Source organism: Pristiophorus japonicus, chromosome 3 (genome assembly GCF_044704955.1).
Source record: "Pristiophorus japonicus isolate sPriJap1 chromosome 3, sPriJap1.hap1, whole genome shotgun sequence".
NCBI lineage: Eukaryota > Metazoa > Chordata > Chondrichthyes > Pristiophoridae > Pristiophorus > Pristiophorus japonicus.
The window spans coordinates 108,934,856-108,950,340 of NC_091979.1; the positions used below are offsets into that span (position 1 = coordinate 108,934,856).

Genomic DNA, 15,485 nt, shown 5'->3' on the forward strand with positions numbered 1-15,485 from the left:
GTGAATATAAGCCTCGTCGATCCAGTCTTTCTTCAGATGTCAGTCCTGCCATCTCGGGAATCAGTCTGGTGAACCTTCGCTGCACACCCTCAATAGCAAGAATGTCCTTCCTCAGATTAGGAAACCAAAACTGAACACAATATTCAAGGTGTGGCCTCACCAAGGCCCTGTACAACTGCAGTAAGACCTCCCTGCTCCTATACTCAATTCCTCTCGCTATCAAGGCCAACATGCCATTTGCCTTCTTCACCGCCTGCTGCACTTGCATGCCAATTTTCAATGATTGATGTACCATGAAACCCAGGTCTCATTGCACCTCCCCTTTTCCTAATATTCTGCCTTCCTGTTTTTGCCACCAAAGTGGATAACCTCACATTTATCCATTATACTGCATCTGCCATGCATTTGCCCACTCACCTAACCTGTCCAAGTCACCCTACAGCCTCTTAGCATCCTCCTCACACCTCACACTGCCACCCAGCTTAGTGTCATCTGCAAACTTGGAGATATTACATTCAATTCCTTCGTCTAAATCATTAATGTATATTGTAAATAGCTAGGGTCCCAGCACTGAACCTTGCGGTACTCCACTAGTCATTGCCTGCCATTCTGAAAAAGACTCATTTATTCCTAGTCTTTGCTTCCTGTCTGCCAATACATTACCCCCAACACCATGTGCTTTAATTTTGCACACTAATCTCTTGTGTGGGACCTTGTCAAAAGCCTTTTGAAAGTCCAAATACACCACATCCACTGGTTCTCCCTTGTTCACTCTACTAGTTACATCCTCAAAAAATTCTAAATTTGTCAAGCATGATTTCCCTTTCATAAATCCATGCCGACTTGGACCAATCCTGTCACTGCTTTCCAAATGCGCTGCTATTATATCTTTAATAATTGATTCCAACATTTTCCCCACTACCGATGTCAGGCTAACCGGTCTATAATTCCCTGTTTTCTCTCTCCCGCCTTTTTTTTAAAAGTGCGGTTACATTAGCTACCCTCCAATCCATAGGAACTGATCCAGAGTCTATAGAATGTTGGAAAATGACCACCAATGCAGCCACTATTTCTAGGGCCACTTCCTTAAGTACTCTGGGATGCAGACTAGCAGGCCCTGGGGATTTATCAACCTTCAATCCCATCAATTTCACCAACACAATTTCCTGACTAATAAGGATTTCCTTCAGTTCCTCCATCTCGCTAGACCCTCGGTCCCCTAGTATTTCCGGAAGGTTATTTGTGTCTTCTTGAGTGAAGACAGAACCAAAGTATTTGTTCAATTGGTCTGCCATTTCTTTGTTCCCCATTATAAATTCACCTGATTCTGACTGCAAGGGACCTACATTTGTCTTCACTAATCTGTTTCTCTTCACATATCTATAGAAGCTTTTGCAGTCAGTTTTTATGTTCCCTGCAAGCTTACTCTCGTACTCTACTTTCCCCCTCCTAATTAAACCCTTTGTCCTCCTCTGCTGAATTCTAAATTTCTCCCAGTCCTCAGGTTTGCTGCTTTTTCTGGCCAATTTATATGCCTCTTCCTTGGATTTAACACTATCCTTAATTTCCCTTGTTAGCCATGGTTGAACCACCTTCCCCGTTTTATTGTTACTCCAGACTGAGACGTACAATTGTTGAAGTTCATCCGTGTGATTTTAAATGCTTGCCATTGGCTATCCCCGTCAACCCTCTAAGTATCACTCACCAGTCTATTCTAGCCAATTCACGTCTCATACCATCAAAGTTACCTTTCCTTAAGTTCAGGACCCTAGTCTGTGAATTAACTGTGTCACTCTCCAGCTTAATAAGGAATTCTACCATATTATGGTCACTCTTCCCCAAGGGGCCTCGCACAACAAGATTGCTAATTAATCCTTTCTCATTACACATCACCCAGTCTAGGATGGCCAGCCCTCTAGTTGGTTCCTCAACATATTGGTCCAGAAAACCATCCCTAATACACTCAAGGAAATCCTCCTCCATCGTATTGCTACCAGTTTGGTTAGCCCAATCTATATGTAGATTAAAGTCGCCCATGATAACTGCTGTACCTTTATTGCATGCATCCCTAATTTCGTGTTTGATGCTGTCCCCAACCTCACTACTACAGTTTGGTGGTCTGTACACAACTCCCACTAGCGTTTCCTGCCCTTTGGCATTTGGCAGCACCACCCATACAGATTCCACATCATCCAAGCTAATGACCTTCCTTACTATTGCGTTAACTTCCTCTTGAACCAGCAATGCTACCCCACCTCCTTTTCCTTTCTGTCTATCCTTCTGGAATGTTAAATACCACTGGATGTTGAGCTCCCAGCCTTGGTCACCCTGGAGCCATGTCTCCGTGATGCCAATGATATCATATTCATTAATTGCTGCCTGTGCAGTTAATTCATCCACCTTATTAAGAATACTCCTCGCATTGAGGCACAGAGCCTTCAGGCTTGTCTTTTTGACACAACTTGCACTTTTAGAATTTTGCTGCAATGTGGCCCTTTTTCATTTTTGCATTGGGTTTCTCTGCCCTTCACTTTTACTTTTCTTCTTTCTATCTTTTGCTTCTGCCCCTATTTTACTTCCTTCTGTCTCCCTGCATAAGTTCCCATCCTCCTGCCATATTAGTTTAACCCTTTCCCAACAGCACTAGCAAACACTCCCCCTCGGACATTGGTTCCGGTCTTGCCCAGGTGCAGACCGTTCGGTTTATTCTGGTCCCACCTCCCCCAGAACCGGTTCCAATGTCCCAGGAATTTGACTCTCTCCCTTCTGCACCACTCCTCAAGCCACGTATTCATCTGAGCTATCCTGCGATTCCTACACTGACTAGCACGTGGCACTGGTAGCAATCCTGAGATTACTACCTTTGAGGTCCTACTTTTTCATTAACTCTTAGCTCCCTAAATTCAGCTTGTAGGACATCATCCCGTTTTTTACCTATATCGTTGTTACCAATATGCACCATGACAACTGGCTGTTCACCCTCCCTTTTCAAAATGTCCTGCACCCGCTCCAAGACATCCTTGACCCTTGCACCAGGGAGGCAACATACTATTTTGGAGTCTCGATTGCGGCCACAGAAACATCTATCTATTCCCCTTACAATCGAATCTCCTATCACTATAGCTCTCCCACTCTTTTTCCACTCCTCCTGTGCAGCAGAGCCACCCACGGTGCCATGAATTTGAGGTACATGGGGTGCACACATTCCCCACGAATTGTCCCCCTATAATGCTCCTTCCTTGGATTTAACACTATCCCTAATTTCCCTTGTTAGCCATGGTTGAGCCACCTTCCCCATTTTATTTTCATGCCAGACAGGGATGTATAATTGTTGAAGTTCATCCATGTGATCTTTAAATGTCTGCCATTGCCTATCCGCCATCAACTCTTTAAGTATCATTCGCCAGTCTATCCCAGCTAATTCATGTCTCATACCATCAAAGTTACCTTTCTTTAAGTTCAGGACCCTAGTCTCTGACTTAACTGTGTCAGTCTCCATCGTAATGAAGACTTCTACCATGTTATAGTCACTCTTCCCCAAGGTACCTCACACAACAAGATTGCTAATTAATCCTCTCTCATTACACAACACCCAGTCTAGGATGGCGAGCTCTCTCGTTGGTTCCTCAACATATTGGTCCAGAAAACCATTCCTAATACACTCCATAAAATCCTCCTCCATCGTATTGCAATCAGTTTGGTTAGCCCTATCTATATGTAGATTAAAGTCACCCATGATAACTGCTGTACCCTTATTGCATGTATCCCTAATTTCCTGTTTGATGCCATCCCCAACCTCACTACTACTGTTTAAGAACATAAGATCATAACAATTAGGAACAGGAGTCGACCATCTAGCCCCTCGAGCCTGCTCTGCCATTCAAAAAGATCATGGCTGATCTGGCCGTGGACTCAGTTCCACTTACCCGCTCGCTCCCCGTAACCCTTAATTCCCTTATTGGTTAAAAATCTATCTATCTGTGATTTGAATACATTCAATGAGCTAGTCTCAACTGCTTCCTTGGGCAAAGAATTCCACAGATTCACAACACTCTGGGAGAAGAAATTCCTTCTCAACTCGGTTTTAAATTGTCTCTCCCGTATTTTGAGGCTGTGCCCCCTAGTTCTAGTCTCCCCGACAAGTGGAAACAACCTCTCTGCCTCTATCTTGTCTATCCCTTTCATTATTTTAAATATTTCTTTAAGATCACCCCTCATCCTTCTGAACTCCAACCAGTAAAGAGCCAGTCTACTCAATCTATCATCATAAGGTAATCCCCTCATCTCCAGAATCAGCCTAGTGAATCGTCTCTGTACCCCCTCCAAGGCTAGTATATCCTTCCTTAAGTAAGGTGACCAAAACTGCACGCAGTACTCCAGGTGTGGCCTCACCAATACACTGTACAGTTGCAGCAGGACCTCCCTGATTTTGTACTCCATCCCTCTCGCAATGAAGGCCAACATTCCATTCACCTTCCTGATTACCTGCTGCACCTGCAAACTAACTTTTTGGGATTCATACACAAGGAAAATCCCCTCCGTGCCTTTCAGTTCCGCGCGGAGGGGTTTCCTGTACGGGCTGCTCCTGCACACCCTCAACTTTGCCATCCTCGCCGGCCGTCCGGACACGCCATGGCGTACCATCTTGCCGTCCGGAGGAGGCGGGGGTCCCCGATGGAGGGCACTCTACGCAGGGGTCCTCCCACTATTCATCGGGGACTTGGCCTGGAGGGTGGTGCACGGAGCAGTGCCGTGCAACAAATTTTTAAGCCGGTTCACGGACTCCCAGGCCGCCTGCAATTTCTGCGGTCTGGAGGAGTCCGTGTTCCATGTTTTTATGGAGTGCACGAGGTTGCAGCCCCTGTTCCATTATTTGAAGGGGCTGCTCCTGAAATTCTGGCTGCACTTCAGTCCCACTCTCCTGATCTTTGGGCACCCTGTGCGGAGGGGAGCGGGTAGGTCCGAAGGCCTCCTCGTAGGACTGCTCCTGGGCACGGCCAAGGGTGCCATCAGCCGGTCCAGGCAGCGGGCGGTCGAGGGGGTCGTTCAACCTGACTGCCTGCCTCTCTTCCGCTCTTACATCCGGTCCAGGGTGTCCTTGGAGATGGAGCACGCGGTGTCCACCGGTACGCTCACGGCCTTCCGCGAGAGGTGGGCACCGGAGGGACTGGAGTGCATCATCACGCCCGGCAACCAAATTTTAATTTGATTTTACGTTTTAAAGTTAATTTGTTTTAATTGCCGGTGCTTTTAGTGTCCCCTTCCCTTTTATAGGGGGCACTGGGGAAAAATTGTGATTTTAGTGCCCAAAAAAAAAAAAAAAACAAAAAAAAAAAAGAAAAAACACAAAAAAAAACACAAAAAAGGGGGAAAAAAAAAAGGGCCTTGTAAATGTCTGGAGTGTCACCCAGGTCGGGTGGCACCGTTTAATGTTTTATGTTTTCACAGATAAACTCAAAAGAGTTTCATACACAAGGACCCCCAGGTCCCTCTGCACCGCAGCATGTTGTAATTTCTCCCCATTCAAATAATATTTCCTTTTACTGTTTTTTTTTCCAAGGTGGATGACCTCACATTTTCCGACATTGTATTCCATCTGCCAAACCTTAGCCCATTCGCTTAACCTATCTAAATCTCTTTGCAGCCTCTCTGTATCCTCTACACAACCCGCTTTCCCACTAATCTTTGTGTCATCTGCAAATTTTGTTACACTACACTCTGTCCCCTCTTCCAGGTCATCTATGTATATTGTAAACAATTGTGGTCCCAGCACCGATCCCTGTGGCACACCACTAACCACCGATTTCCAACCCGAAAAGGACCCAATTATCCCGACTCACTGCTTTCTGTTAGCCAGCCAATTCTCGATCCATGCTAATACATTTCCACTGACTCCGCGTATCTTTATCTTCTGCAGTAACCTTTTGTGTGGCACCTTATCGAATGACTTTTGGAAATCTAAATACACCACATCCATCGGTACACCTCTATCCACCATGCTCGTTATATCCTCAAAGAATTCCAGTAAATTAGTTAAACATGATTTCCCCTTCATGAATCCATGTTGTGTCTGCTTGATTGCACTATTCCTATCTAGATGTCCCGCTATTTCTTCCTTAGTGATAGCTTCAAGCATTTTCCCCACTACAGATGTTAAACTAACCGGCCTATAGTTACCTGCCTTTTGTCTGCCCCCTTTTTTAAACAGAGGCGTTACATTAGCTGCTTTCCAATCCGTGGTACCTCCCCAGAGTCCAGAGTATTTTGGTAGATTATAACGAATGCATCTGCTATAACTTCCGCCATCTCTTTTAATACCCTGGGATGCATTTCATCAGGACCAGGGGACTTGTCTACCTTGAGTCGCATTAGCCTGTCCAGCACTACCCCGCTAGTGATAGTGATTGTCTCAAGGTCCTCCCTTCCCACATTCCCGTGACCAGCAATTTTTGGCATGGTTTTTGTGTCTTCCACTCTGAAGACCGAAGCAAAATAATTGTTTAAGGTCTCAGCCATTTCCACATTTCCCATTATTAAATCCCCCTTCTCATCTTCTAAGGGACCAATATTTACTTTAGTCACTCTCTTCCGTTTTATATATCGGTAAAAGCTTTTACTATCTGTTTTTATGTTTTGCGCAAATTTACTTTTGTAATCTATCTTTCCTTTCCTTATTTTTTAGTCATTCTTTGCTGTCGTTTAAAATTTTCCCAATCTTCTAATTTCCCATCAACCTTGGCCACCTTATACGCATTGTTTTGGTGGTCTGTACACAACTCCCACTAGCGTTTTCTGCCCTTTGGTGTTCCGCAGCTCCATATCATCCAAGCTAATGTCCTTCTTTACTATTGCGTTAATCTCCTCTTTAACCAGCAAAGCTACCCCACCTCCTTTTCCTTTCTGTCTATCCTTCCTGAATATTGAAGAACCCTGGATGTTGAGTTCCGAGCCTTGGTCACCCTGGAGTCATGTCTCCGTAATCCCAATTACATCATATCCGTTAACAGCTGTCTGGGCAATTAATTCATCCACCTTATTACGAATGCTCCTCACATTGAGACCTATTTTTTCCCCTTCACTATTCATCCAATTCTCTTTTGAAAGTTACTATTGAATCTGCTTCCACCAGTCTTTTAGGCAGTGCATTCCAGATCACAAGAACTCCCTGTGGAAAAAATGTTGCCTCTGGTTCTTTTGCCAATCACCTTAAATCTGTATCCTCTCGTTACCGACCCTTCTGTCACTGGAAAGAGTTTCTCCTTATTTTATCTATCAAAACCCTACATAATTTTGAACACCTCTATCAAATCTCCTCTTCACTTTCTCTGTTCAGTAGTTTCTAAATTCACTACAGCCATTATCTGTACTTTTGTTTAAACTTTAAGGTTTCCCCCCTACAATAATAGTGATTAATGTTGGGCAAACCTGCAATTCAAGTTATTGCCTGTCCACATTCCACTGCCCCTTTAGTGCAAACCCTCAACTTCACCTTTCACAAGGCCTATACTTTTCTGGGGCTGCGTCAGCTTTTGTGAAGTTCTCGGTCAACTTTTGACATTTTATCTAAGTTGGACAACAGCCGGAAGGTCCTGCAGCTGGTGGCCATTATTGTTACAGAATCTACTAAAGATAAACTAGGCTTGATTGTCAGCCCTACTATCTCTGGGTTGTTCAAGCAATAGATGGACATGCATTGTATGAGACAATATAAGGCATTTCATTCAGTGTTACAGCATGCCTACTGACAGTTTAACATCACAAAGATGTGAATTCACTTGACATATGAGTGATAATTAGAAGTGGTTACTTTTAAGAATTATTGCTAAAGCAATTTTTTTTTACACATTGAGCTTTGCAATTCAACATTTTTGGGGAATTTTACCTTGCGAAGTTTTTCCTTTCTCTCCTCACAATCTGGCATATCTCGGAAACTTGGTGGAATGTACCAAAAGCAAACATTAGTGTGCTCCGGCTGCAAAAGAAATGGACAATGGTAAACTGAAAAAAGCTCTTGCTTTAATAGTTGTATATAAAAACTGTGAATATATCAGTATTAACACATGGGGCCTGAAATCCTGACAGCATTAATGAACTGAAGTAGAATGGGATTACCGCCTGCCTTGAGGTCACACAACTGACCCCATTGTACATTGGAGGTTCCAAAAGCTGAGGTGGGAGGGGGAAGAAACGTCCTGCACAGCCAGAAAGGAAAGGGATCACGGGGAAGTGGGGATGGGGGGCCCTGTAGGTTTACCACAGAAATACAGGCCTGCATTTTAATGGAGAGGCGGGTTGGGAACGGGTGACTCTGAACTGGTCAGGAAACCCGGGAGAACGGGTTTCCCAAAGACTCAGCCAAATTTAATGGTAGATCCTGATTTGCATGGAAAATCTCTGTTTCCCACCGACAGCCAGCCAGATTGAAAGGCTGGCTGGCTGCTGGCGTGTAGGCCTGTGGCACTAGGCCGCAGAGAGGAGGGAGGGAGGGATTGTGTCTAGCTGGGGAGGCAGCCGGAGGAGCACAGAGCAGTCTGGAGGAGCGGGGCAGTGGTGGGGCGGGGGGGTCAGGAATGTGATGCGGGGACCGGGTGAGCATCGGCGGCTGGAGGAGCAGGGATGGGGGGGATTAGGGAATAATCGACAGCCAGAGCAGCAGGGGTAGGGCCAGAGGAACGGGGGCTCGATAGCTGTTGGCAACGATCGAGGCTGGAACAACAGATCGGGGCTGGAGGAGCAGATCGGGGGACGGAGGAGAAGCGGGGGCTCTGAGCACCATCAGAGGGCCAGGAGTAGCATGGATTGACCCGTCTCCTGGGAGCGAGTTGGTTGCCCGGCCGCCATCAGGTCTCCATTAAAACCGGAAATAGGTAGTTTAGAGGTGGGTTCTGGTTGGGATTCATATTTTTAAGTTTTAAAATGCCCCCCACAGGCATTGAAAAACTTGGGAGGTTTTGAGTGTGAAAGCCTCGTCAAAGGGAAGAGCTTTATTTTGAAAATGGAAGGATTTAGGGAGAGAGTTCCAGAAGCCAAGGGCCAAGAGGTGCCAGAGATGATAGAGCAGAGCATGTGGGGAACAGGAGTAGCTGCCTATCATTACAGTAACCAAAGTGGGGTGAGGGGGGAGAAGGGGCTAATGACAGTCTACAAAAAAAAAGGATGCAAGGGAGGAAAATAAATGAAAATCAATACACTTACCTCTGCATCAAATACCATTTGATATCCATCCCTCTTTTTAATCTTGGTATAGAGGTACATTGCCAGGTCCAAGCACTTGTTAATTTGGTTTTCAAATCCCACTGTACCCTATAATGAACATAAGAACATAAGAATTAGGAACAGGAGTAGGCCATCTAGCCCCTCGAGCCTGCTCCGCCATTCAATAAGATCATGGCTGATCTGGCCATGGACTCAGCTCCACTTACCCGCCCGCTCCCCGTAACCCTTAATTCCCTTCTTGGTTAAAAATCTATCTATCTGTGACTTGAATACATTCAATGAGCTAGCCTCAACTGCTTCCTTAGGCAGAGAATTCCACAGATTCACAACCCTCTGGGAGAAGAAATTCCTGCTCAACTCGGTTTTAAATTGGCTCCCCCGTATTTTGAGGCTGTGCCCCCTAGTTCTAGTCTCCCCGACCAGTGGAAACAACCTCTCCGCCTCTATCTTGTCTATCCCTTTCATTATTTTAAATGTTTCGATAAAATCACCCCTCATCCTTCTGAACTCCAACGAGTAAAGAACCAATCTACTCAATCTATCATCATAAGGTAACCCCCTCATCTCCGTAATCAGCCTAGTGAATCGTCTCTCTACCCCCTCCAAAGCCAGTATATCCTTCCTTAAGTAAGGTGACCAAAACTGCATGCAGTACTCCAGGTGCGGCCTTACCAATACCCCATACAGTTGCAGCAGGACCTCCCTGCTTTTGTACTCCATCCCTCTCGCAATGAAGGCCAACATTCCATTCGCCTTCCTGATTACCTGCTGCACCTGCAAACTAACTTTTTGGGATTCATGCACAAGGACCCCCAGGTCCCTCTGCACCTCAGCATGTTGTAATTTCTCCCCATTCAAATAATATTCCCTTTTACTGTTTTTTTCCCCAAGGTGGATGACCTCACACTTTCCGACATTGTATTCTGATAGGTCCTTACTACACAGTATAAATGCACACGAGGCCCATGCTTGAGAGAAGGTCAGTCTGTGACCTGTCCTTTATTCCTTAGCACTCAAGTGATGAAGGTGGGTGGAGCTTCCCCTTTTATACCTGAAGGTCCAGGTTAGGAGTGTCTCCCGCCTAGTGGTCAGTGTTCTCACGGTGTACAACTTAGGTCAGTTTATACATGGGTTACAATGCTGGTTGAATACATGACATCACCTCCCCCCCCAAAGTCTTATTGGGATCACAGGTTGAGTCTCTCTGGTGGTTTACGCTCCCTTGTAGAGCGCCTGAGTTGGGGCTCCGGTTGTTGGGCGCTGGTCTGAGTGTCTGCTGTTTGCGGTGCCTCAGGCCTGTCCGGACTGCCCACAGTGACTGGGCTCTCCTCCCTTTGGTTCCGGTGTTTGGTCACCTGTGGTGGAGTGAACTCTATATCGTGTTCTTCCTCTGCTTCTTCTATGGGGTTGCTGAACCTCCTTTTTGTTTGATCCATATGTTTGCGGCAGATTTGTCCATTGGTAAGTTTAACTACCAGAATCCTATTTCCCTCTTTGGCAATCACAGTGCCTACGAGCCATTTGGGCCCTGCAGCGTAGTTGAGGACAAAAACAGGATCATTTACATCAATACATCGTGCCCTCGTATTCCTGTCATGGTAGTGATATTGTGACTGGCGCCTGCTCTCGACAATTTCTTTCATGGTGGGGTGTATAAGGGATAATCGGGTTTTGAGCGTCCTTTTCATTAGTAGCTCTGCGGGTGGAACCCCTGTGAGCGAGTGTGGTCGGGATCTATAGGCCAACAGGAGGCATGATAAGCGGGTTTGTAGGAAACCCCCTTGGAATCTGAGCATCCCCTGTTTGATTATCTGCACTGCTCGTTCCGCCTGGCCGTTTGAGGCCGGCTTGAACAGTGCCGTTCTAACATGGTTAATTCAATTGCCTGCCATGAAGTCCTGGAATTCAGTGCTTGTGAAGCACGGGCCATTGTCGCTGACCAAGATGTCCAGTAGACCGTGGGCGGCGAACATTGCCCGTAGACTTTCTACCGTGGCAGAGGATGTGCTTGAATTTAAAATGTCACACTCGATCCATTTGGAGTAGGCGTCTACTACAACCAAAAACATTTTCCCCATGAAAGGACCTGCGTAGTCCACATGGATGCGTGACCAAGGCTTGGCGGGCCATGGCCAGGGGCTAAGGGGGGCTTCCCTGGGCGCATGGCCCAGCTGGGCACACGTGTTGCATCTGCGAACACAAAGTTCCAAATCTGCGTCTATCCCTGGCCACCAAACGTGTGACCTGGCAATTGCCTTCATCGTGACAATGCCCGGATGCCCATTGTGGAGTTCTCTGATGAACACCTCTCTGCCCATCTGGGGCATGACTACTCGGTTTCCCCACAGTAGGCAATCGGCCTGAATCGAGAGTTCATCCCTGCGCCTGTGAAATGGTTTAAATTTCTCAGGGCATGCCCTGTACGTGGCTGCCCAGTCCCCATTCAGGACACATTTCTTGACTAGAGACAATAGCGGGTCTCTATTTGTCCAGACTTTAATCTGACAGTCTGTCACGGGTGAGCCTTTGCTTCCGAAAGCTTCAACAGCCATGACCATCTCAGCAGCATGCTCGGCAGCCCCCTCAGTGGTGGCTAGTGGGAGCCTGCTGAGTGCATCGGCGCAGTTTTTGGTGCCCGGTCTGTGCCGAATTGTGTAGTCATAGGCAGCTAACGTGAGTGCCCACCTCTGTATGCGGGCCGATGCGTTTGCATTTATGGCCTTGTTGTCGGCCAAAAGGGACGTTAGGGGTTTGTGATCTGTCTCCAGCTCAAATTTCCTGCCAAACAAGTACTGGTGCATTTTCTTTACCGCATATACACATGCGAGCGCCTCCTTTTCTACCATCCCGTAGCCCCTTTCTGCCTGGGACAGACTCCTGGAGGCATAAGCTACCGGCTGTAACTGACCCTTGGCATTGACATGCTGCAACGCACACCCGACACCATAGGACGACGCATCGCACGTTAACACAAGTTTCTTACATGGGTCATATAGCGTTAACAGATTGTTGGAACATAACAAATTGCGTGCTCTATTAAAAGCCCTTTCCTGGCTGTCCCCCCAGACCCATTCGCGACCTTTGCGGAGGAGCACGTGTAGCGGCTCTAGCAGCGTGCTCAATTTGGGAAGAAAGTTCCCAAAATAGTTCAGGAGCCCCAGGAACGAACGCAGCTCCATCGTGTTACGGGTCTGGGTGCTCTCTGGATCGCTTCCGTCTTGGATGCAGTAGGGCTGATCCTGTCTGCTACTACCCTCATCCCCAGGAATTCTACCTCTGGAGCTAGGAAGACGCACTTCGCCTTTTTCAGTCGCAGACCTACCCGGTCCAGTCTGCGTAGCACCTCCTCCAGGTTGTGGAGGTGTTCTTCAGTATCGTAACCCGTAATGAGGATGTCGTCCTGAAAAACCACCGTCCCTGGAATCGACTTGAGGAGGCTTTCCATATTTCGTTGGAAGATCGCGGCGACCGAGCGAATCCCGAACGGACATCTGTTGAACTCAAACAACCCCTTGTGTGTCGTGATGGTGGTCAGCTTCTTCGACTCACTCACCAGCTCCTGGGTCATGTAAGCTGAGATCAGGTCCAATTTTGAAAAAAGTTTGCCACCGGATAGCGTCGCAAAGAGGTCCTCCGCTCTCGGTAGCGGGTACTGGTCTTGGAGTGACACCCGATTGATGGTGGCCTTGTAATCGCCACATATCCTGACCGACCCATCCGCCTTGAGCACCGGCACAATCGGGCTCGCCCAGTCACTGAATTCGACTGGCGAGATGATGCCTTCCCTCAACAGGCGGTCCAATTCGCCTTCTATCTTTTCCCGCATCACGTACGGCACCACTCTGGCCTTGTGGTGTACTGGTCTGGCATCCAGGTTTATGTGAATCACTACCTTGGCCCCCATGAAAGTGCCGATGCCGGGTTGAAATAATGAGTCAAATTTGTCCAGGATCTCTGAGCATGATACTCGCTCCACAGAGGCAATTGCATTGACATCGCCCCATTTCCAGTTCATGACAGCAAGCCAACTCCTCCCCAGTAGTGCGGGACCGTCCCCTGGGACAATCCAGAGTGGCAACCGATTCTCCGAATCTTTGTGGGTCACGACTACCGTGGCGCTGCCTAGCACCGGAATGATCTGCTTTGTGTAAGTCCGTAGCTGTGCGTCAATCGCCGATAATTTTGGCTGCTGGCCTTGGATGCCCACAACTTTTCAAACTGTTTGATACCCATCAGGGACTGGCTGGCCCCCGTGTCTAACTCCTTTGATACTGGGATGCCATTGAGGAGCACTTTCATCATTATCGGTGGCGTCCTGGTGTATGAACTGTATACATGCTCCACATGAACTCGTTGAACTTCAGCTTCCAGTGATTTCCACCAGTGTCCATTTCTGCAATTTCTGTAGGTATTTTGCTCATCTCTGCAAACTCCGGCTGAATGTATGCCTCCACGCCTCCAGCATGAGTTGCGGTTTGAAACAAAAGGTCCCTTGCCAGTCGATCGTCCCTGGCTGCCCCTGTTATTGTCCTTGAGTGCACCATTAACAGGTGTTGATGGCCCCATTACTGGCCGCATTGTCCCTTGCAATGGCGTGAATCACTGTTCAGCTTGCCATTGTTTCTGTCGAACTCCCACTCTGGGTTCGACTACCTGTTGGGGCATGCCTGACTGCCCTTGTCTGCCTGGAGAACTGTGTGCTGCTTTAACAATGTTGAATATCTGTCCCAACCATTCCTTAACACAGTACCTCTCGTCTGTTCTGCTAGTGGCCATGCTCGCGTGTTTAAATCCCAGTTTGTTGTCGCCATTGATAGGTCCTTACTACACAGTATAAATGCACACGAAGCCCATGCTTGAGAGAAGGTCAGTCTGTGACCTGTCCTTTATTCCTTAGCACTCAAGTGATGAAGGTGGGTGGAGCTTCCCCTTTTATACCTGAAGGTCCAGGTTAGGAATATCTCCCACCTAGTGGTCAGTGTTCTCACGGTGTACAACTTAGGTCAGTTTATACATGGGTTACAATGCTGGATGAATACATGACATATTCCATCTGCCAAACCTTAGCCCATTCGCTTAACCTATCCAAATCTCTTTGCAGCCTCTCTGTGTCCTCTACACAACCTGCTTTCCCACTAATCTTTGTGTCATCTGCAAATTTTGTTACACTACACTATGTCCCCTCTTCCAGGTCATCTATGTATATTGTAAACAGTTGTGGTCCCAGCACCGATCCCTGTGGCACACCACTAACCACCGATTTTCAACCCGAAAAGGACCCATTCATCCCGACTCTCTGCTTTCTGTTCGCCAGCCAATTCTCTATCCATGCTAATACATTTCCTCTGACTCCGCACACCTCTATCTTCTGCAGTAACCTTTTGTGTGGCACCTTATCGAATGACTTTTGGAAATCTAAATACACCACATCCATCGGTACACCTCTATCCACCATGCTCGTTATATCCTCAAAGAATTCCAGTAAATTAGTTAAACATGATTTCCCCTTCATGAATCCATGTTGTCTCTGCTTGATTGCACTATTCCTATCTAGATGTCCCGCTATTTCTTCCTTAATGATAGTTTCAAGCATTTTCCCCACTACAGATGTTAAACTAACCGGCCTATAGTTACCTGCCTTTTGTCTGCCCCCTTTTTAAAACAGAGGCGTTACATTAGCTGCTTTCCAATCCGATGGTACCTCCCCAGAGTCCAGAGAATTTTGGTAGATTATAACGAATGCATCTGCTATAACGTCCGCCATCTCTTTTAATACCCTGGGATGCATTTCATCAGGACCAGGGGACTTGTCTACCTTCAGTCCCATTAGCCTGTCCAGCACTACCCCCCTGGTGATAGTGATTGTCTCAAGGTCCTCCCTTCCCACATTCCTGTGACCAGCAATTTTTGGCATGGTTTTTGTGTCTTCCACTTTGAAGACCGAAGCAAAATAATTGTTTGAAGTCTTAGCCATTTCCACATTTCCCATTATTAAATCCCCCTTCTCATCTTCTAAGGGACCAACATTTACTTTAGTCACTCTTTTCCATTTTATATATCAGTAAAAGCTTTTACTATCTTTTTATGTTTTGCGCAAGTTTACCTTCGTAATCTATCTTTCCTTTCTTTATTGCTTTTTTAGTCATTCTTTGCTGTTGTTTAAAATTTTCCCAATCTTCTAGTTTCCCACTAACCTTGGCCACCTTATACGCATTGGTCTTTGATTTGATACTCTCCTTTCTTTCCTTGGTTATCCACGGCTGGTTATC

The 15,485-nt window shown here is 46.7% G+C and overlaps 1 protein-coding gene across 1 annotated transcript in view; it reads right to left on the reverse strand.

Annotated features, from left to right (window-relative positions):
* LOC139259825 (glutamate decarboxylase 1) overlaps positions 1 to 15,485 on the reverse strand; it is an 85,294-nt gene that overhangs the window by 4,482 nt on the left and 65,327 nt on the right. Inside the window, exons 12-13 of the mRNA XM_070875667.1 lie at positions 9,196 to 9,303; positions 7,883 to 7,972 (exon numbers count right to left, since the gene is read on the reverse strand). Of these exons, the coding sequence (XP_070731768.1) occupies positions 7,883 to 7,972; positions 9,196 to 9,303 (198 nt within the window). The remainder of the gene's footprint in view (positions 1 to 7,882; positions 7,973 to 9,195; positions 9,304 to 15,485) is intronic.